Source organism: Phocoena sinus, chromosome 6 (genome assembly GCF_008692025.1).
Source record: "Phocoena sinus isolate mPhoSin1 chromosome 6, mPhoSin1.pri, whole genome shotgun sequence".
Taxonomy (NCBI): Eukaryota; Metazoa; Chordata; class Mammalia; order Artiodactyla; family Phocoenidae; genus Phocoena; species Phocoena sinus.
The window spans coordinates 5,216,257-5,237,918 of NC_045768.1; the positions used below are offsets into that span (position 1 = coordinate 5,216,257).

The following is a 21,662-nucleotide window of genomic DNA, read 5'->3' on the forward strand; positions in this document are numbered from 1 at the left end:
TTATTTCGTAATGACTTCCCCAGTACTGCCGAAATGAGCTTAAATTAGCTCCACTGTTGAAACGATGACCGCAGCTGAATTCTGTCCAAGTTTGCAAATCTTATGCTCAGAGGATGGTGAGCACGTGCTGACACAAAGCTGTATCAGGCACCACACACTGTATTTTTGTTTAGAAACTGGTTCTTTAAGGGAGGCCAGTGCTAGATTTGAGGGACAATTAATGATGAGTTAAGTATGATATCTCCCTGGCTGATAACGTAGAATACGATGGGCCATTAGAAATGGGTCGCTGTGCACAGGAACCTTACAGGAGTCCCTTCAAAGGGGAGGGGGGGAACCAGAAGTGTACAAGTCCCTCTTTCTGGCAAAATAAACCACCCACCTCAAAACACTGAGTGAAATATCAATAAATGAGCTAGGAAGGTAGTGCCCTTCAGAAAAGTGCCTAAAATGTAATTTACACGCTCAAAAAATGGTTCCTGTTCAGTATTTTGACAATGACGATAATGAACCAATGACCGAGCACTTTCTCTGTGCTAGGCACTTTTCTACGCACTTTACAAATAATTATTTAATCTCCACAACAGTCAAACCTCTAGCAGCCTGCCCCTGAAACATGCCCCAGCACATCCCTGCTCTGAGCCCCCGTGCCGTGACTTTCTGCCTGGACCATGTGACAACTTTATTGACGTTCTGCTTCCCCTACAATCTGTGGTCACACAGCAGCTGGATTAATCCTTGAAAATGGCAGTCAAAACATTTCACTCCTGCTTACAAATTCTGAAAGATACACATGACTTGGCTCCATCCATCTCTTGGCATCGTCTTCTATCACCCCCCCGCACTTGGTACAGTCACACCAGTCTTTTGTGCCTTGGACATGACAAGCTAATTTTTACCTGAGGGCAACATACTTAATGTACTTGCCTGTCTCTCTCCTTTCTTTTTTTCCCTCTTTAAACTTCTTTAACAACAACAGTAACTGTTTACTACAACCATTTAATGATGAGTAACAGCTTTTTAAAACTTGGAATGAAATCCAACCATAAGAGCACAGGCTTTGATAACTAGTAAACTGACTTTCAAAGGAACGAAGACGTGACAACTACGCGTGCACGCGGAAAACAGAAAATATCAGGTTTCTTGGCTGACTTCCACGCATCAGGCTGAAACATAGGGAACTGCCAATATACGGACATTTTTGCCCTACAAGGAAAAAACCAAAACAAAAACCCCACCGAACCCAGCAATTTCAGATGGCTCAACTTATTTTTAAAAACATCATTTGAAAAGTAATGGATATCTGCAGAAATGAATAGAAACGGGTAGCACTTCACTGAAGTGAATGTGAATCGACACTTATTGCATCCTCAGAAGCGGGTTTAGAGTATTCCATTCATTTTAACTACGATAAATAACAACAGTTTTTAAAACTGTAAATTATGGAAAATCTCAAAAGTATAGATGGAGGAGCATAATGAACCCATGTACCCATCACCCAGTTTCACCCGCTAACTCACAGCCAGTTGAGTGTTACCTAGAGCCCCATCTTCTTCCCCTCAGCCTTTATTAGTATGAAGTAAATCCCAGACATCTCACCATTTCATCCACGGATCTTCCAGCATAAAGCTCTAAAACATCAACCATAACCATGATAACATTATCGTGTCTAAAAAATTAATTCCTTTATATCATTGAATAGAGAGCTAGTGTTCAAGATGCAGCCTAATAAAGTTGCCAAAAAACCCTGTGAATCTCGTCCAGCCTCCAGACCCAAGCACCATTTCACAGGAAGTAACAGGGCGCTACACTGCGGGGATCTCCAAAGGACCAACGATCTGCTTTGTTCATCAACTGTACTATGAGGGGAAATAAAAGAGGGGAGGTCCTGGGAGGGCAAATTATAGATACAGAGGCTGAAGAGAACTACCAGCCGATCTCAGTGAGTGAGGCTGACTTGATCCTGATTCAAAGAAACAAACGTAAAAACAGACATTTATGAGACTTCTTCAGAAAGGCATTTCCTGACTATCGAACCTAAATCAGCTTCCCTGATTACTGCCACATCATCCTGCTTTACTGTCTTCATAGTACTTAAATTAACTATTTGAAATGAAACTGTTTTAATAAAGACTGACACCCCTCCCCACCCCGCCAAATGTAAGCTCTATGGACATAGCCACTTTTGTCTGTCTTACTCATTACTGAATCCCGGCATGAATGTTAAATTAATTTTCACAGTCCTGGTTCTCTACTGCCATTTTAACAACATTAAATCTTCTGATCCATAAACACAGCATGGCCTTCCACTTATTTAGACCACCTTTAATTTCTTTAAACGACGTTTCATTGTATTCAGAGCACACGTTTTGCACTTCTGTTAAATGTATTTCTAAGTATTTTACTCCTTTTCGTGATACTGAAAATCAATTGTTTTCTTAATTTCATTTTCAGATGGTTTGTTGAAAATGTACAGAAATACAATTAATTTTTATATATTGATTTTGCATCCTGAAAACTTGCTGGTCCCATTCATTAGTTCTAGTTCTGTAGTGGATTCCTTTGGGATTCCTATATACATGATCATGTTACCTGCCGATGCATAGTTTTACTTCCTCCTTGCCAATCTGGATGCCTTTATTTCATTTCTTGCCTAAATGACCTCGCTAGACACAACATATGCTCTTGAGAGCCACCCCTATGGCTGCATGCCATTAGCCGTCCTTCCCTTCTTGTTGCTGAATAGTATTCCACTGTGTGAGGACGCCAGGGTCTACTATTCCCCTGCCGATGAACATCTGGACTGTTTCCAGGTGTGGGCTATCATCAACAAAGCTGCTATGAACATTCTGATAGAAGTCTGTCTGTGAGTATACATTTTCATTTCTTTTGGGTGAATACCTAGGACTAGAATTGCTAAACCCTAAAATGAGTGTATATTTAACTTACTGAGAATTTGCCAAATGGTCTTCCAAAGTGGCCACACCATTTTACCTTCCCACCAGCCAGCGACGCGTTAAGAGATCTAGTCACTCTAGATCTTTTCCACATTTGGTCTTGCTGGTTCTTAAATTTCAGTAATTCTACAGGTATGACACAGTATCTCGTGGTTTTCATCTGCATTTCTCTGATGACTAACAATGCTGAGCAAGTTTTCATGTGCTTATTGGCCATCTGCATAGCCCCTTTTGTAAAGTAGCTGTCCAAGTATTTTGCTTATTTTAAAATTGAGGTGTCTTTTTATTTGAGTCATAGGAGTTCTTTATGTATTCTGCACAGAAGTCCTTTAATTTATGTATTGTAAATATTTTCTCCCAGTCTATACCTTGCCTTTTCATTTTCATAACAAAGTCTTTTGATGAGCATAAGTTTGTAATTTTAATGAAATCCCGTTTTTCAATTTCTTCTTTTATGGTTAGTGCTTTTTTGTGTCCTAAGAAATCTTTGTCTTCCTAATGGTTTCTTCGCAGTGGCATTATTGACATTTGGGGCCACATAATTCTTTGTTTTGGAGGGCTGTAGGATGTGTAGCCTCTACCCACGAGATGCCAGTAGCGTCCCCCACTCATGAGGATCAAACGTGTCTCCAGACGTTGTGATTGTGAAATTCCCCCGGGGGCAAAATCGATACCGGTTGAGAAGCACTGATTTGCTCCAAGGTAGCAAAGATGTTCTTTTTGCCTTTTTGCCCCAGCTGTCATATACTTAATACCTCGTTATTAACTGCACAATACATTGTTTCTCTTTATGTCATCAATATTCTTTCTTCAGCTGCTTTAAAATTTATCTTCTTTTTGTATTTGGTTTTCAGAAGCTTAACCAGGTTGTGCCCAGGGGTGGTTTTCTGAGGTTCACAGAGTGTCTTGGATTTGTGGATTCCTGTTCTTCAACAAATTTGAAAAAGCCTGGCCATTGTCTCTTCAAAACATTTTTTTCTCACCAATTCTGTCTCCTCTCCTTTTGGGACTCTGATTGCATTATGCTGAATTGCCTGATACTGTTGCACAGGTCACTGATGTTCCGTCCAATTTTTTTCCAGTCTCTCGGAGCTTCATTTTAGGTAATTTCTATTGACATATTTTCAAGTTCACTGTTCTTCTGTAGTATTCACTCTGCTGTTTAACCTGTCTAATCGTTTTTTATTTTGGATATTAGATTTAAACTTCAGATACAGACTGACTTTCTATTTGTTTTTGTAATTCCCATTTCTCTTCTGAGATTCCTTATTCAACCATTCTTTTATTTTCCTGTAAATCCTTGAGCACAACAGTTATCATAAAGTCTCTACCTGTTAGTTCTAATACTGGATCATCTGTAGGTTATTTTTTTGCTGATTTCTAAAGTGTGACCGTAGGTCCCCCTTTTCATTTTGCTTCTTCATGTGTTACATACCTTTTTTGTTTGTTAGGTATACTGGACTTTATACAGAGGAACGGTGGTGTGGTGACTGAGGAATGCTAGCGTGTTCCCCAGAGAGTGAGAGACCACTCTCGTCTGTGTCCTAAAGTGAGGAGGCAATTATTCAGATCGCCCTAAGTGTCCAGTTGATCGGGAACTGGTTCACAGATTTAGCCCGAACTCACCTCTGGTTAGCCAAACACTGTCTTTGCTTAGGGCTTAGGTTATTTGTCATGTAAGCGTTGGAGCCTGGAGCCAGAAGGCAGTTAGGCTGGAGTGCTACCTTTGGATTCAACAGTTTCAGGGAACAGGAGGTTGCAAGACTGCAAGTTCTTTCTGCTTTACTTTCTCTCAGCAAAATTGGGGGAGAGGTGAATAGAGGATTCTTATACTGAACTTGCAAGTCTTTCAGACTCCAATTTGTTGTTGTTGTTTTTTTAAAAGCAGCTTTACTGGGATATAATTCATATACCACACAATTCACTGATTTAAAGTATAAAATTCAGGACTTCCCTGGTGGCACAGTGGTTAAGAATCCGCCTGCCAATGCAGGGGACACGGGTTCGAGCCCTGGTCCAGGAAGATCCCACATGCCGCGGAGCAACTAAGCCCATGCGCCACAACTACTGAGCCTGCGCTCTAGAGTCCGCGAGCGACAACTACTGAAGCCCGCGCACCTAAAGCCTGTGCTCCTCAACAAGAGAAGCCATCACAACGAGAGGCCCACGCACCACAACGAAGAGTGGCCCCTGCTCACCGCAGCTAGAGAAAGCCCGCGTGTGGCAACGAAGACCCAACCCAGCCAAAAATAAATAAATAAAAAATAAATAAATTTATAAAGTATAAAATTCAATGGTTTTGGTATATTACATCTTTAAGTTTTAAAACGTGTGGTAAAACACGTATGACATAAAACTTGCCCTTTTAATCATCTTTTAGTATACAATTGAGTGGCATTAATTATATTCACAATGTTGTCCAACAATTACCACTATTTCTAAAATTTTTCATCACCAAAACCGAAATTCTGCAACCATTAAACAAGAACTCCCTGGTCCCTCCTCCCCCCAGTTCCTGGTAGGCTCTAATCTACTTCCTGGCTCTACGGATTTACCTATTCTAAATATTCCATACAAGTGGAATCACACAGTATTTGTCCTTTTATATCTGGCTTATGTTACTTAACGTAATGTATTCACGATTTATTCATGTGTAATATGAATCACAACCTCATTCCTTTTGAAGGCTGAATAATATTCCTATGTACGAACAGACCACCTGTTGTTTATCCAATCCTCTGCTGATGAACACTGGGTTGTTTCCATCTTTTGGCCACTGTGGATAATGCTGCAATGAGCAGTGGTGATCAAGTGTCTGAGTTCTACTGCTGGGTCATATGACAGTTCTATGGTTAGCTTTTCAAGGAACCTGTTTTCCACAATGGCTGTACCATTTTCCATTCCAACCAGCAATATACGAGGGTTCCAATCTCTCCAATCTTTGTCAATACTTGTTATTCTTTGTTTTTTTTTTTTTTTTTTAAATTATAGCCCTCCTAGTGGTTGTGGAGTGGTATCTCATTATGGTTTTGATTTTCATTTTCCTAATGTTTATAATACTACTGATTATCTTTTCGTGTGTTTATTGGTCATTTGTTTGCCCTCATTGTTGCCAATAGCTTCCTCTGGCTTCTCCAGCCAGTAAATTTCCTTCGGCAAGGCCTCTCTTCCACTTCCTAAACCCAGACCTGACATTTGCCCCCAAAAGCTGCTGTACCATCGAGCTCACCTACGATTAACTCCCCTGTCTGTAAATCAATTCAACAAGGCTTTCCGCCATGTTTTGATGGTCCCATCGTGACAGATTATATTTCCCAAAGATGGTCACAGTAGTATTTCTAGACCTAAATGCTCTTCTAGAGCAAGAGGTGAAGTCTATTCCCCTCCCCTTGAACCTGGGTGGGGCTTTGTGACTCCCTTGAACAAGAAGATGCAGTATACATGATGCTCTGTGACTTCTGAGGACAGGTCCTGCCTGGCTCCCTCTCTTTCTTAGAATATTCTTCCGTGGAATCCAGCCACCATGATGTAAGGAAGCCCAGGCCATACAGAGAAGCCACATGTAGATGTTGTAGCCAAGAGTTCCAGTTAAGGTTGGAACTAACAGCCAAGCCAACCACTGGAGAATGCTACTGAGTTTTGGGGTAATTTGTTACACAGCACTAGATAATTCTAATATCCACAGAATTAGTGTGATTTTCACACCATCTGGATTTTTCTTGGTATTATGATGAAAATGAAGTTCTTCTATATCCTGGCCAGAATCTACCTGTATCCTTAGATTTTTCTGAGAATACCCCTACTACCTGAAAATTCATTCATTTTTACAATGCTTGTCCTGCGCTAGCCACAGTCCTAAGCACTGGGGATACAGTGACAAATATAACAGATAAAGCCCCTGCCATGACAGAAAAAAAACTCATTTGAATTTCTAGCCCCTCCAATTGCAAATATAATTTCTGTGAAGGAAGAACATGAGGTGCAGGGCAGTAACCAATATGGAGTTTATCACAGTAAGCTTCAAATCTCTTTGCTCAAATTATGCCTGCGAGAGAGAGAAAAAAAATTTATGCCTGTTGAAAGTCACGCACGTAGCTCTAATTTGTTCATTTCCACAACGTAGTAACGTTCTACTACAGAGTAATATAAGTTCATCTGCCCAGTGGAATGGCCATAGCCGTCTGGGTTGCTTCTAGTCCTGTTATTGTAACAGTGTACCCTGGCGCACAGGTGCATCAGTTTCTCTAAAGAACAAACTAGGAGTGGAACCACAGGGCTTCACTAGATCACACCAGACTATCTTCCAAGGTGGTGTGCCAACCCACGCCCCAGCTAAGAGTGTACGTGAGTTTCTGTGGCTCTGCATATCTGCTGACATTTGGCATTGTTGGGCTTTTAAATTTCTGCTGCGTTACAGGTATGCATCTCTTAGTGGTTTTACTTTGTGTTACTAATTAAGTTGAATGTTTATGGTCCTCTGGCTATCCTTTTTAAAAAATGTTTTCTTATTACTCTCTTTTCCTAAATTGTGCTAAAATATACATGAAACTTACCATTTTAGGCTTTTTTTCCCCCATGCGTCTGGGGCATGAACCAGGCATGGGCACAAACCAAAAGCCAAGCTCGGATAAACAAGGAGTTGCTTTGTCCCCGGCTGATATGAGACAGGCACCAGCAACCAGGTGCCACTCGACCCAGGTCAGGGGCAACATTTTAAGGATTTTAAGTGTATAATTCAGTGGCATTGAATACATTCCACAATGCTGTGTAACCAACACTACCCTTTTTTATGAAGTCTCTTGTCCTTTTTCTTTCTGTTGTGTTTTCTATTAAGTTTTCTATGTACAGAGCTCAATGAATTTTGACATATAACTGTTTATGATGTTCAACTTTTTTTTTCTTTTTTTTTTGGCTGCGTTGGTTGCTGCGCGCGGGGGCTTTTTCTAGTTGTGGCGAGCGGGGCCTACTCTTCGTTGCGGCGCACGGGCTTCTCGTTGCGGTCGCTTCTCTTGTTGTGAAGCACAAGCTCTAGGCTCGCGGGCTCAGTAGTTGTGGCACACAGGCTTAGTTACTCCGCCGCATGTGGGATCTTCCCGTACCTGGTATTTTCAAGTTTGTCTTTTATTTCTTTACGGCACGTAAAACACAGCTGTTTTATAGTCTAGGAAGTCTCTGGAAATGTGTGTCTCATGTTTATTCTGGCTCTTGATCATAGTTCCTTGTTTCCTGTTGTGATGAATTTACGTGTGGGAATCAACGTCCGTAAAAATTATCTGAGGCCTACAGTTACTTTTCTTCAGAGTGGCCTGTGCTCTTCTGCCAGACATCTGGAGACACCGCCATCCTCGGATCGGGTCAAGCCGCATTCTCAGGCCGAGACCGGTGAATCTGGAGTCACAGCTTCTCGTGGGGAGGGTCTCTTTTAGCCCTCCCACTTTGTACACGACTTGGTGAATGATGTCTGCCCCTCTGCCCTTTTGGTGTTGTTAACATAGTCAATAGATTAGTAGATGCTCTCAGGGCAGAACTGGCTTCTGTGCTCCACTCACTTCTACAGGTTCCCATTTTCCCTTTAATCTGGTTTGGTTAAATACCTTATTAGTTTATAAGTGCTTTTGAAACTATGGTTTGTACGTTTTATGTAGCCATCTTTAGCTGTTTTCAGTGGGGAACTTGAAAACCAGAAGTTCTGTTTCTCGGTCAAGGATCACTGACTAGGGCAGGGCCCATCTTCTAAGGAAAAAGGTGATAAAGAAAATCTCCTACTCAAGACTTGGAAGAAACGTAATATGGCTACCACTTTCTTAACTACTGGACAAGTACCAACCCCACCTTTAGAGAGTCACAATCGTTTCCAATATATCAGAGTGCCTTATGAAGTTACTGTGATCTAAATGCAGCAGCTAGCTTTCACAACAGTAAATTTAACCCCTCTGGGTCCTCCGTGTCCTCATCTGTCAAATGGGGATACTAACAGCGTTACCTTATACGAGTACTAATGATTCCAGGACTCAGTGCGTGTACAGCACTTAAAACCACACCCGGCACATAGATAGCCACTAGCTAGACAAAGTGAAACGGCTCAGGTCACGGAAAGGCCCCTGGACTACATACTGCTTCGCACAGGGGCCACACACAGCTTCTGCTACATATTCTTCTGCATCGTGTTTAAACAACGACTTAAATAAAAACGTTTAGCTCAACGGCCTTAAAAAAGGCCAAGGAGCAGGTTTAACCCATGGGCCATAGTTTGCCAATCCCTGGCCTAACAACAGGCAGAAGATGGATGGAAATCAGGCAATGTACTTTAAAGTGCTTCCCGAGAGGATTTTCACACAAGGATCAAAACTGTAGTGATTCTCTCGAATCGGAGGCTGAGACTTCTGCATCCCCAAGGGAGCTACAGAAGGCAGAGCTTGAGAACCACAGGGCTGTTTGTTGGGGCTGGTTACATCCTACAGGACCGGTGTACATCCTACGGGAACATGACCGATTGCATCCTATAGGAACGACGCAGATGGGTTTGATACATGTTGACATGAATAGAGGCAAACATCCATATTTACCTGGCCAAAGACTGTTCCACCAGTACTGGCTGCTTGACCAAACAAAGAACCAGTATTACTAGACCCAAAACCTGTAAAATAAAAAGAAAACCAAAGTTTAATTTGGATGACCCTTCTATAATATCAAAGTTTTGTTTTTTACTCTTTAAATGGCATTCAGGTGTGCTTAAGTGCCTCACAGTAAATCAACTCGTGAAGAAAGTCTGTTTTCCTACCTAGGAAATGGAGAAAATTATGAGTAAATAATTTAAAGAAACCCTTTTTTTTCATTGCCAGAATTTTAGAATAGTAAAAAAAAGTCCCGAAGTCCCAAGGACTGAATCCTTGTCTCCTACCAAACCCCAGGTGGGTGAGGACTCTCAGCGTAGCTCCCCTAGACTTACAGCTGCCAAGAAGTGCTTCCAGTGACTGACTTAAAATCATGAATATTCCTTCTCCCTGGTTACCTCTAATCTCAAATACCAGATGCCTTCAGGGTCGTTTATCTTTCTTCTAGGTGGCAGAACGTGGTTGAGGTGCTGAGTTAACAGGGCCTGGGAAAATCAGGAAGAACTATATTTTACAACAAAAGAGCCCGAGATCAGGAGCTGGAGGACAAGAGTTCCACGCTCGTCTCTGCTACTGGTCTAGGCAAGGGAGCTCAGGCAAGGCTCAGTTCCTCAACCAGCGCTGGAGGAGAGGCTGCTCAGGTTATCTTTCCACCTAGCTCCTGTAGGAAAGAAGGGTTTTTCAGAGGTTCTCAGTTGTACTGAAATAGTTTTGATTATACTTGTGAATGAGGATTCTCAAGTTTTGACTGCAGAACAAAAAGATGCACTAGCGATAGCGGTAACTACCCTACTCTCTTTTAAGACCCACAAGGCCTCTTCCCTGCCCGTTCTCTAGACCAACTTATCACATCTCCTCCCGTCACTCCAACAGGCCAAGCAGCCTCTTCACAGGGCATCAGGTGGATCCCAAAACTGTCGTGCACCACTGTGTTCTTGTAGTGGAACATAGTGGGAGCTTCACAAACATTTGTTGAAGGCAGGAAGAAAATGACTTCCTTTCTAGTAAGTTATGAACCAGTTTCAAATAAATTTTCACCAAAGGAATGAACACGCAGTTACTTGTAATCCTGTCCACCAAATCACTGATCGTTGATTCCGCCCCCTCATCCCCTGAGCCTGATGGCTGAAGAAATGCCTTTCATAAGATAACCATGGAGAAAGGAAAATTAGAAGAGATACTTGAGTTGTCCTGTCTACTGGCTTTAGGAGCAAAAGCAGCTGCTAAGATTGGACATGCAATAGTGAGGATTACATTTTACTTTCAAAAGTAGTAAAATTTAAAGATTTGTTTCTTTAAAAGAATTACACTGGGGCTTCCCTGGTGGTGCAGTGGTTGAGAGTCCGCCTGCCGATGCAGGGGACACGGGTTTGTGCCCCGGTCCGGGAGGATCCCACATGCCGCGAAGCGGCTGGGCCAGTGAGCCATGGCCGCTGAGCCTGCGCGTCCGGAGCCTGTGCTCCGCAACAGGAGAGGCCGCTACGGGAGAGGCCACAACAGTGAGAGGTCCACGTACCGCAAAAAAAAAAAAAAAGAATTACACTGAAAATAGAAAAATAATCCAACTTCTCAAATGTCACTATTTGCCCTTCTAGAAAGCAAGGTGGTGTCAGAGGAAACATGAAATACCGGCAGCACAGAGGACTAGGATGAGGAGCTCTGGAGTCTAGTCCTGGCTCCAGTAGTGGCACTAAATGACATTAGATCGGTCACCTCGAGGCCTGACAGGTTTGGACATAATGACCTCCAAAGCACCTTGCCAATGTAAAATTTCATACTTATGAGTCATTCGTTATTTGCCATGACTTTACATCTGTTTTTCGCCCCCCATGAAACTGGCACTCCGGTGGCTAGGAGAGTGGAGAACTTGCTGAGAAGCACAACTGGAGCTGCAGTGATTAGACCAAAGAAATGCCCGAGACTGCCAGTGGCCAGGCTCCCTTCCGGACTTTCCAGAGCCTCTTCTGTTTTCCTTTCCTTTCTTTTAATCACCAAACTAATGCAGATTTGCTGCAAATGTTTCAAATAATACAGAGGACAACAAAGTAAAAATCTTCTATAAATTCTTACCTGAAGCTTGACAAAAGCTAAACCCAGAGGATGGCGCTGTCGTGGTGGTGGCTGAGGTGCCACCGAACACAGAGCTTCCCTGCCCAAAGCCAGGACTCTGGCCAAAGGCAGGAGGGCTGCTCTGGCCAAAGAGCCCTCCTCCAGTGTTGGCAGAAGACTGTCCAAATGAGAAGGAGCTGGAGCTACTGGCGCTTGAAGATGCACCGAACACGTTCCCGCTGGTGGACGCGGGGGTGGGGGACGCGGACTGACCAAAAGCCGGCACGGAGCTGAAGCCGGGCTGACTGAAGGAAAAGCCGCTCGCGGGGCTGCTGGTCGGCTGCCCGAAGGCCGGGGCCTGCCCGAAGCTCGTCTGTCCAAAGACCGTCGGGGCGGAGGTGCCAAACGCTGGGCTGCCGAACCCCGAGCCGCTGACCTGCGGCGCGGCAGCCACCGTGCTGGCGATGCCGCCTGCCTGCTGTCCGAACAGGCTCGGGGCAGTGCTGGCGGCCACCTGTCCAAACATGGGGGTCGCCGAGGGGGCAGTGGCTGTGTGGCCAGTGAGCTGGCTGAAAGCCGAGCTAGAGCTGGCGGCCGGCGGCTGCGTAAAGACAGGCGAGCCCGAAGTGACCGCCCCAAACACTGCGGGATCCGTGGCTGGGCCTGGAGCATCACCGGAAACAGCGCTGGAGGTGGCGGGAGGCCTGGATGTTTCCGGGGCCACGGGGCCGGCACCTGGAACGGCAGGTGCTGCGACGGCAATCTGCCCAGGCGCTGCCGGGGTTGGGGCAGGGGACGGCGGTTCGGTCTTGGCGTCCGGGGCCCCGGTGGCTGCCGGAGTGGCCTCCGCGGACGGCGCTAGGACGGTGGCACTGGGCGCCGCTGTACCAGGGCTGCTGGCCACAGGCTGGACGAGAGCGGGCTCCTTCTTCACAGAGTCAGACGTTTGAGAAGGAGCCTGGGGAAGCTGGGCGGATGGCTGCTGCCCTAGGAGGGAGGCTGTTGACACCAAGGCCTCACTACCACCTGGCTTCTCAGGCAGAGCCGATGACGTGGCTGCTTCCGTGCTTTTACCGGAGGACGTGGGCACGGTGGGAGCAGATGCTGAACTCAGGAGGCTGCCAAACGACAAGGCGGGGAGGGATGTAGGAAGGGGTGTGGCAGCGGCAGCGGCAGAGGACGGCGCTGTACTACTTGTCTGCTGGCCTCCGAACGGAAAACTCGTCTTGCTACCACTTAGCGATAGCCCCGCAAAACTGATTACGCTGGAGGGTCCCGCACTGGTGAGCGGCAGGCTGCCAAAGATGCCTGTCGAGGAACTGCCGGGGCTGGGGCCGGCCGCAGCCGCCAGGGTCACTGCGGTGGCAGCCACAGAGGAGGTCACGGGAGGCTCCGCGGGCTTCCCCAGCACCACGGGGCCGGTGAAACTAAACCCGGAGGGGACGGCCGAAGTCTTGGTGGGCTGTGCACTAGCACCAGTCCCGCCTGGGGATGAAGCCTTACTGGCTGCCTTTGTAGAATCATCTGCTTGGCCAACCCGCAGTCCTGAAAAACTTCCTAGAGTCTCTCCAGCCAGAGAACTTGGAAACAGGAGCTCTCCCAACTTGGACGGCGGAGCTTCCACCTTGCCAGAGGGGGTGGAAAGAGCAATTCCAGAAGGTGCCACGGGCCTGCCGCCGGATGGAGCAGACTCCCCAGGAGAGGGACCAGCGGCTCCCATGCTACTTGACGTCGTCATTCCCGAGGGAGGTGAGCTTTCAGGAATGGCCTCGTAAAAAGGTTTGCCTGTCCCGCCAAAGGAGAATGTGTCCAGCTGGTTTGACTCTTTGCCGGGGGGTGCTGCCACTAGCAAGAAAAATAAATTAGGAAATGGACTGGATTTCACAAAATATGACCTATCACAGTCTCACTGACTTTTCTAAGCCGAAGCCTCTCTCCTCCCTTGATACTGTCAGGGACAGCTTGTTCTGACAGCATAAGACAGAACAAATGCTTCTCCGCAGGAACGTTAGCTCTGAGTCATCTCACTGAGGTGGGATGAACGAATGTTCTCTTTATGACCATTAAATAATAACAAATACACCTCTGTCTAGAGTACATGAAATTAACCTAGTGGCCCAAAAGAGAAAGAAAAGGCATCTTCCCACATTTCCCCCGTGTGTGTGCCGCAATTACATCCCTGGCAACAGTACCAGCCTATGGACCTCCTGAGAGACCAGGAATTGATCCTTTTTTTTTTTTTTTTTTTTTTGGCCGCACCACGCGGCTTGTGGGATCTTAGTTCCCCAACCAGGGATTGAATCCAGGCCCTTGACAGTGAGAGCACGGAGTCCTAACCACTGGACCACCAGGAATTCCTCCTTTGGTTTTATGGACAGATAGAGTGTCAATCCACAGGCAATCATTTTTACCTATAATTAAGGGCTACTTCCTAGTGCTCTCCTCACTAAGTGCTTTCATGGCAGCAGTGTGGCCAGATGGTCAAGGACATATGTGGGCTCTGAGGCTGAAGGCTCTGCCACTTGCTGGCTGTGCAACTCTGGAAAAGTTAATTGACTTCTCTGGGCTTCAATTTCTCCATTTGGAAGAGAGAGCTAATAACAGCACGTACCTCACAGAGTTGTTACGAAGATTAAATGAAATACAGGTAAAGCATTCACAAGGCCTGGTCAAAAAACTGATCAATAACGACTAATTTGATACTTACAAACTGAAATTGGTCTATGGAAAGTGCTGGTTGATGTTTCTAACTCCATGCTGTTTTAAAAAGTCTGTCTAGGGGCTTCCCTGGTGGTGCAGTGGTTGAGAGTCCACCTGCCGATGCAGGGGACACGGGTTCATGCCCCGGTCCGGGAAGATCCCGCATGCCGTGGAGCGGCTAGGCCTGTGAGCCATGGCTGCTGAGCCTGCGCGGTCCGGAGCCTGTGCTCCGCAACGGGAGAGGCCACAACAGTGAGAGGCCCGCGTACCGCAAAAAAAAAAAAAAAAAAAAAAAAAAAGTCTGTCTATCACAAACTCCTGAGAACACTGCAAAGCCCCTACTATATACAGGTAATTTCCAGAAACCCCTCTTTGTGTCACTGGTGTTGTACTGAGCTGTTTATGATTTTGGATCGTTGTCCATTCTTGTATTAATGAAAATGTTTATGGAATTGCTATTGTGTTTTATTGCTAATTTATTTCATTTAGGATTTTTGAAATTATTCTGTTCCTCTCCAATCTTTTTATATCATTGAGTTGTTTTTCTTCTAGAAAGTGAGACTGGGGAGAGGGTGGGCCTCAAGGGTATTCAGCCACATCTAAGTGGGCAGAAGAGTTTAAGAATCACTGCTCCAGAGAGAAAGGAATGAGACCAACAACCCTTTAAGTGCCACACACAGCTCAGGTTTAGGAAGTCTGCTATGCTTTCAGCTCCCTAATCTCCCTCCAGGAGGTTTTAGGAGATCTCTTTTTTACTAAAAAAAACTTCTACCACTTGGGTTGACACGTAGAAAGCGCTCATAAAAATATGTGTTGAACGAAGAGATGAAAAATGGTCATTGTCTTATTTATCATAGGGAAAACCTGGAAAGAGCCTAAATGTCCAAAAGGTGAATAGTTAAATAAATTATGGCATATCCACAAGACAGAAATTATGTGGCCATCAAAAATGACATTTACACAAGATTTTCAATAATACTGGAAAACTCACAAGAGATTGTGTTAAATGAAATGAGTGGAAGCAAAAACCCCAGAAGGAAATATAACCGAATGGCAATGGTTAAGGGTACAATGTGTGATTCTAGAACACATCACTTTTATGATAAAATATAACAATCACTTTTATAATAAAAGCTTTCTTTTTAAAATAAAAGTAAACTTAATTACTTAAACTGAGAACTGGAAGGCACTTAAAAAGTACATCTGGTTTCCTTATAGGTCTTCAAAGTCTTTTAAACATTAAAAACATGCTGGTTGGTAGATCTGTAACAACATGCATGAGACCAGTGTGTTTTCTGCTAGGTTATCAAGGAAAAAAGACGAATTCAGTCTTTGATATCTATAGTATTAAGTCTATCTCATCCTATGAACTGATAAAATTTTAAGTGACATAGGAAAAAGATGGAAAAAAATAATTCACATGTAAACATTCACATTTAAAGCACAGCCTTGCTTTTCTAGAAGCAAATCCTTTCCTTGTACTTAATTATGAAGAGTAGAAGCCCTTCCCCAGTTTCGTAAATCTAGCCTATTTTTAATGCATAATATCAACACCAGGTTAACTGCAGATACTTTAGGCAAGACGCAGCGGCAAGCAAAATGCCAACATTTCTGACCCCCGAAACCTGCACTTGTTTAGGGGGAAACACAGAAGTAACGCTATGCCATGCAGAGACTGTACCTTGTGTGGCCGTGAAATTAGAAGACGGTGTCGGTGTGACTATCCCAAAATTAAAGCCAGTCCTAGGGAGGGGAAGAAAAGAAGCTAAAAGTGAACAAACCCAAGGCACAACATTGCCCTTTTAAAGTACATTTTATAATTCATTCACACAAACTGTTCTCGAGGGACTTACAATCTAGAAGATAAACGTCAACAAAGTGAAAGCACATTATCTCTGAAGCAGCAGAGCCATCGCAAGCTCTCTAAGCGGGGAGAGACAATTTGTGGGTGAGGTAAGAAGGGAGAAGCAGGTGAGAAGACCTTGGAGGAACAGCTGGGCTTTCCACGGTGGAGGCTCTGGGGTGGGGACCTATTCCAAGGAAAGCAAAGGAGTAGGAGAAACGCACTGGGAATGTTTCTGTGGGGAGAGTGGCCAGAGCAGATGGCCCACCTAGCGAGGAAGACGAGACAGGCTGGAGGACCTCTGTGACCCAGACCGAGACCGAAGAGCGCGTCAGGACAGCGCACGCCACAGGGAGGTGACGGACAGCACGGAACAGGAGCCACTGTCTCTGCCGTTCTGACAGAATGCTTAGTTCTGGGCTGGGAAATTTGGTTCAAAAGCTTTTCTTTTCTTTTTTTAAAATTTTGGCCACACCTCGCGGCTTGCGGGATCTCAGTTCCCCAACCAGGGACTGAAGCCAGGCCGTTGGCAGTGAAAGCGCCGAATCCTAACCACTAGACCACCAGGAAACGGCCCTCAAAAACTTTTCTGACTCCTGTCATCACGTCGTCTCTTTCTGTATATTTTCTTTACACCATGAATGAAGACACCATGGCCAAAGAAGAAAACGCAGCACGAGCTGAGCCAGAACAGACTATTTACTGTGAGAAAAGTTCAAATAGCAAATTTAAAACTCTACAGCTTTAAAATGTAAGGGACCAAGCATACCAAATATGGTAAGAAATGGTAAGGACTGGACTTAGAGTTGTCTTTTTAACCCATCATTGGCTTCGTCAAATGGACCAAGATCACCTAAGAGGTTGTGTTAAACATTTCATCACATCAAAAAAGAAAACAATTCTCTTTCTTTGTCTCAAACTTGGTGAAGAAATTTTATCTAATAGAGGTAAGCCACTGACCCAATGACCCAAACCTTTTCAGGTTATTTTAAAAATGGCAAGAAGACTATCAGTTCACAGAAGTAAAGATTAAAAGATGCAGTAACTCCAGGGCTTCCCTGGTGGTGCAGTGGTTAAGAATCTGCCTGCCAATTCAGGTGACCTGGGTTCGAGCCCTGGTCTGGGAAGATCCCACATACCGCGGAGCAACTAAGCCCATGCGCCACAACTACTGAGCCTGTAGCCTGTGCTCTAGAGCCGTGAGCCACTACTACTGAGCCCGTGAGCCACAACTACTGAAGACCGCGTGCCTAGAGCCCATGCTCTGCAATAAGAGAAGCCACCGCTGGGAGAAGCCCGCACACCGCAACAAAGATTAGCCCCCGCTCGCCGCAACTAGAGAAAGCCCGCGCGTAGCAATGAAGACCCAACGCAGCCAAAATTAAATAAATAAAATAAATAAATTTATTAAGGAAAAAAAAAAAGATGCAGTCTGGCACTGACCTACTCTTTAAAATTTGCTCCAAACTACCTTTGGGAAGTAGAAAACATAACGATTGACAGTAAAATATATATAATTTCCTCCCCTCAAATTCTATTCTAACCACCTCCTTTCTTTTAAGGGGTTAGGTTGAAGGATGCTCAAGAAACAAATTCACGTCAGGAAAAAGAGATTGTGGTCAATATGATTCCAGTTACAAAAGCATAACCTGAAAGAGCTTAAGAGGCTTTTCTAATGGAACTGAACATGCAACTCTTCACAGTAAAAACAATCTTTGGATGGGTTTTTATCTCAGCCACACAGAGCCTAACTCCACCCCTGAAGGGGAAGGACGCTTTGGCGACTCTCACAGGTTTCAAGATGAGTGCTTATAGCACAGAGAAAAGGCACTCTCCTTCCAAGGTTAATAAAAGCCTCCTTTGGAATGAGGGTTAGAAGACCCTTTTGTTTTTAAAGATGACTCAACTTGACAAGTATAGCCATCATTACTTTTTTAAAAATGAAACAGAAATGTATGTCCCCACATCTATATAAAACCCAAATTTTCGAATGGCTACTGTCTTGATCTCTCAGAAGTTGCATAGAACATGACCTCTCAAGGCAGCAAAGCCAATCCAAACTTCTCACCCAGCCCCCAGATGGTGTCAGAATGAAAACACCTCAGTGTGATAAACCTGATCAACCACAGACTCACTATCCAAAGAAAATGGAGCCTATCCTAAAAAACAAAACAAATAAGCAAGTATGTAATAACACATGTATAAACTTGAATCAAAAAGGGGAAAGAGATTTACATTAGGACACTAAACTACTGTCACTATTATCAAACGCATCACTGCAGTGATAAGAACTCTGGCTTCATGTAAGTATACCTACTGATTGTAGGATTTGGGACAGCTATCTGTAAGGTTGCTGGTGATGTCACAAAATTTAGTTCACTACTGACCCTGACGGAGAAAATGAGAAAGACTTGCTGAACTGCCCAACAACAGATGGGGTAGACGTCACAGCTGTCTCTATCTTGGTTGCCACTGGTCCTGAAATTATGGAAAAAAAATGAGAACATTACAAAAAAACAGTTAGAATCACCATTTTAGTTTAATTCTCTGTGGCAGCGAATGCGTGGTGCCGTGTAGAGCGCAGCCCCAGGTCACGCACTTTCTATGACAAGTCGGTGGCCGCAGCGCTGCCTAAGTCATGCTGCCTCAAGGTCTCTGAACTTGCTCTCTGGCTCAGTCACTGTCAATTCCAAACCAGGACATGCCACACTTGCCCCTTTGCAGGAAAGAGGTCAAAATAGCTGGAGTGCAGTTCAAATTTAAGGCTTTAAAAGTAGCTTTTACAATTACCGAAAAGTAATATATACCAAAGGAAAAACAAAATTCCAAAGAGAAATAGGTTAACTAAATATCTCTGAGTAGTGACTTCATGGCTATTTGCTTTCTCTCCGCATTTCTGTATTTTCCATAGACTTTTTGTATTTAAATAATAGTTCTTTTTTTTAAATTACAGAGGTAACGTATGATTGCTGTAATATAGAGGAGTATAGAGAGTTAAAAGTGCAATCCATCATCCTTCCCACATTCAATATACTGTAACTACTGATTAATAGTCTGGGGTATTACCTACAATCTTTCCCCTATCGCTCTACTTTTAAAAGGAGGAGGGGAATGGGGGAATTACATTTAAAAAGCCCAAATCAGGGATTCCCTGGTGGCGCAGTGGTTGAGAGTCCACCTGCCGATGCAGGGGACACGGGTTCGTGCCCCGGTCCGGGAAGATCCCACATGCCGCGGAGCGGCTGGGCCCGTGAGCCATGGCCGCTGAGCCTGCGCTTCTGGAGCCTGTGCTCCGCAACGGGAGAGGCCACAACAGTGAGAGGCCCGCGTACCACAAAAAACAAACAAACAAAAAAAACTTAACAGGGTACAACTGCACAGTGAAGTCTTTGGCTACCATTAAAATGAGTGAGGTAGAGTTGTATCAGATCTGGAAAGATGAACATGATATTTACTTTAGGGGGGGCGGGGAAACAGATTACATATCAATATATACAGGATATGACTATTTTTGTTTAAAAAAACAATACACATCAAACCCCAAGAGATACACATCAAATCGCTGAGGGCTGTTATCTCTGGAACAGGGAACTTATAGGGCAGCTTTCGTTTTCTACATTATATAGCTCTACACCATAGCCTTTTTGTGGACTTGAAATAGCTCTATAATCAGAAAAACAATGAAGGTATTTCCATTATTAATAAGGAAATTATTCTATAGAAGTTTCAGAAATGCATTTTTTTTTTAAAGAAAGTTTTTGCAAACTCTTAAATAGTACTTTTCAGGGAAATTTTCCTACTTAAAAAAAGTCTGTTTCCAGAAAGTGAGGACAGAGGAAACACACAGCAAGGACAGAGAATATTTCACAATCATCACTGAATGATGAATCCTAGAAATTTCTTCGCAAGTCATGCTAACTGCCTAGACATGCACAAAACAAAGCCCCCTAGAGGTCCTTGATTCTTAACTTCAGGAGTGACAAAAAACTCTCCAATAAAATCCTTGAAAGGGGTTAAGATACATAATCTTTCAAAAAATTTTTCTAAAATATTAGCTAGAAATGGAAACAAATTTCTTAATTTGAATCCTAAATGATTCAAAAGTCTTCGACAAATTCCACTGAAATTTCCCTTCTAACATAAAGTTTTAGCTGCTAGTTAAGAAGTGCTATACACCTCCTTCTCATGGAAGGCTTATATGATAAAAACTGTGCTCCTCCATTAATCCGAATTCTAGAATACAACTTGGGCTTACACAGTAATGGTTTTCTTCTGAGTGCAAGGAATACTTCTGAAGATAAACCCAATATCCAATGAGAAAGATTTGACTACAGAGAAGTTGGGATGATGGTATGATTGTGTAGAGATTACGGAAAGCAGGCTGCTAAAGTGTGAAGTCCAGCATCTCGAACAGAATTTATTGGCTTGAAGACCCACTGGAGAGCATGAATCAGAATAAAAGCTAGAGTCCAGAGCATGGGGAGAACGCTGGACTGCGGGCAGCACAGTCTAGCATTTTCTGGGCTGTAGCAGAAAGTAGCACATGTCAAATGAAGGGGACTCCAACACAGAGTCAACAAAAGGGGCTGCTGAGGAAGAGCCCACATTAAACTAGGCACTACGTGTAAGCACACTTCTAGGCCAAGTGGGCTAGGGCGGCGTGGATGCCTGGTCAGAGCGCTTTATGGTGACTGTAAAAACTAATTTCGGTTGAGAGTAATTACGCCTGCGTGACTGCTGGAAGCGTGTGAAGCCACAGTCTTTTAATACTGAATTTTATCTACTCTGAGATCTTATATTGTAACAGATCCATTTTACTTTCTGTGTTTTACCAGCTTCTGAATTGTCCTTGTAAACGCAGAGAGTTTTTCTTTCCTTTGTAGTAGAAGAAATAGAGTTCAGTATTCTGATCCACTCCTCTCTAAACTTTGATTATCCAGCAAGGCAGGTGCTCCTTTTTAGGAAAAACATTTAAAGGCAGGCTTTCTCCTATTGCTCTCATATTTCAGAGGTCTGCAGAGCTGCTGAAGGGCTCACTAATTTCCTGGATATTCTACATCAACTGAGGCCTTTCAAATATGTCTTCACTGTACTTGATTTCACATCAAGCTGCCTTTGTGATCCACAACAATCAACTCTACTGTGGAGCATATCTTTCACCTTTATTTTCACTAAAACAAAAGTGCAAACTTACCTGACGCTTTATCACCAGATGACAATTGACTGGACGCTGGTGTGGGCCCAGACGGCTTTAAGGCGTTTATCAGAGATCCCTATAACAGGAGCAAGACATTTATGTGAAACCGCAAACGAGCCTTTGGAATAAAGGAACATGTAAAATGATAACATAATTTAAAATAAGCAAGCACAAACACTTTGATTTAGTTTAATTTTGTTTTTTCCTTTTCAATTTAAGTCAGTATTTTTAAATGCTTACCACATGTAAGATCGTATCAGAGATGGGAATATTCCACAAGCACCAAGAAAACAGAGTCAGGC

The 21,662-nt window shown here is 43.9% G+C and overlaps 1 protein-coding gene and 1 non-coding gene across 7 annotated transcripts in view; both read right to left on the reverse strand.

Moving 5' to 3' along the window:
* Positions 1-21,662, reverse strand: part of NUP214 (nucleoporin 214) — a 100,018-nt gene that overhangs the window by 15,796 nt on the left and 62,560 nt on the right. For all 6 annotated transcript variants that reach the window (XM_032634502.1, XM_032634504.1, XM_032634499.1 and 3 more), the window contains 5 exons: positions 21,358-21,436; positions 18,551-18,641; positions 16,002-16,063; positions 11,642-13,465; positions 9,524-9,594 (listed from right to left, as the gene is read on the reverse strand). In XM_032634502.1, the coding sequence (XP_032490393.1) occupies positions 9,524-9,594; positions 11,642-13,465; positions 16,002-16,063; positions 18,551-18,641; positions 21,358-21,436 (2,127 nt within the window). The remainder of the gene's footprint in view (positions 1-9,523; positions 9,595-11,641; positions 13,466-16,001; positions 16,064-18,550; positions 18,642-21,357; positions 21,437-21,662) is intronic.
* On the reverse strand, positions 7,531-7,665 carry LOC116756189. The gene has a single exon (XR_004350562.1). It is a non-coding gene; the product is annotated as a small nucleolar RNA SNORA48 (small nucleolar RNA).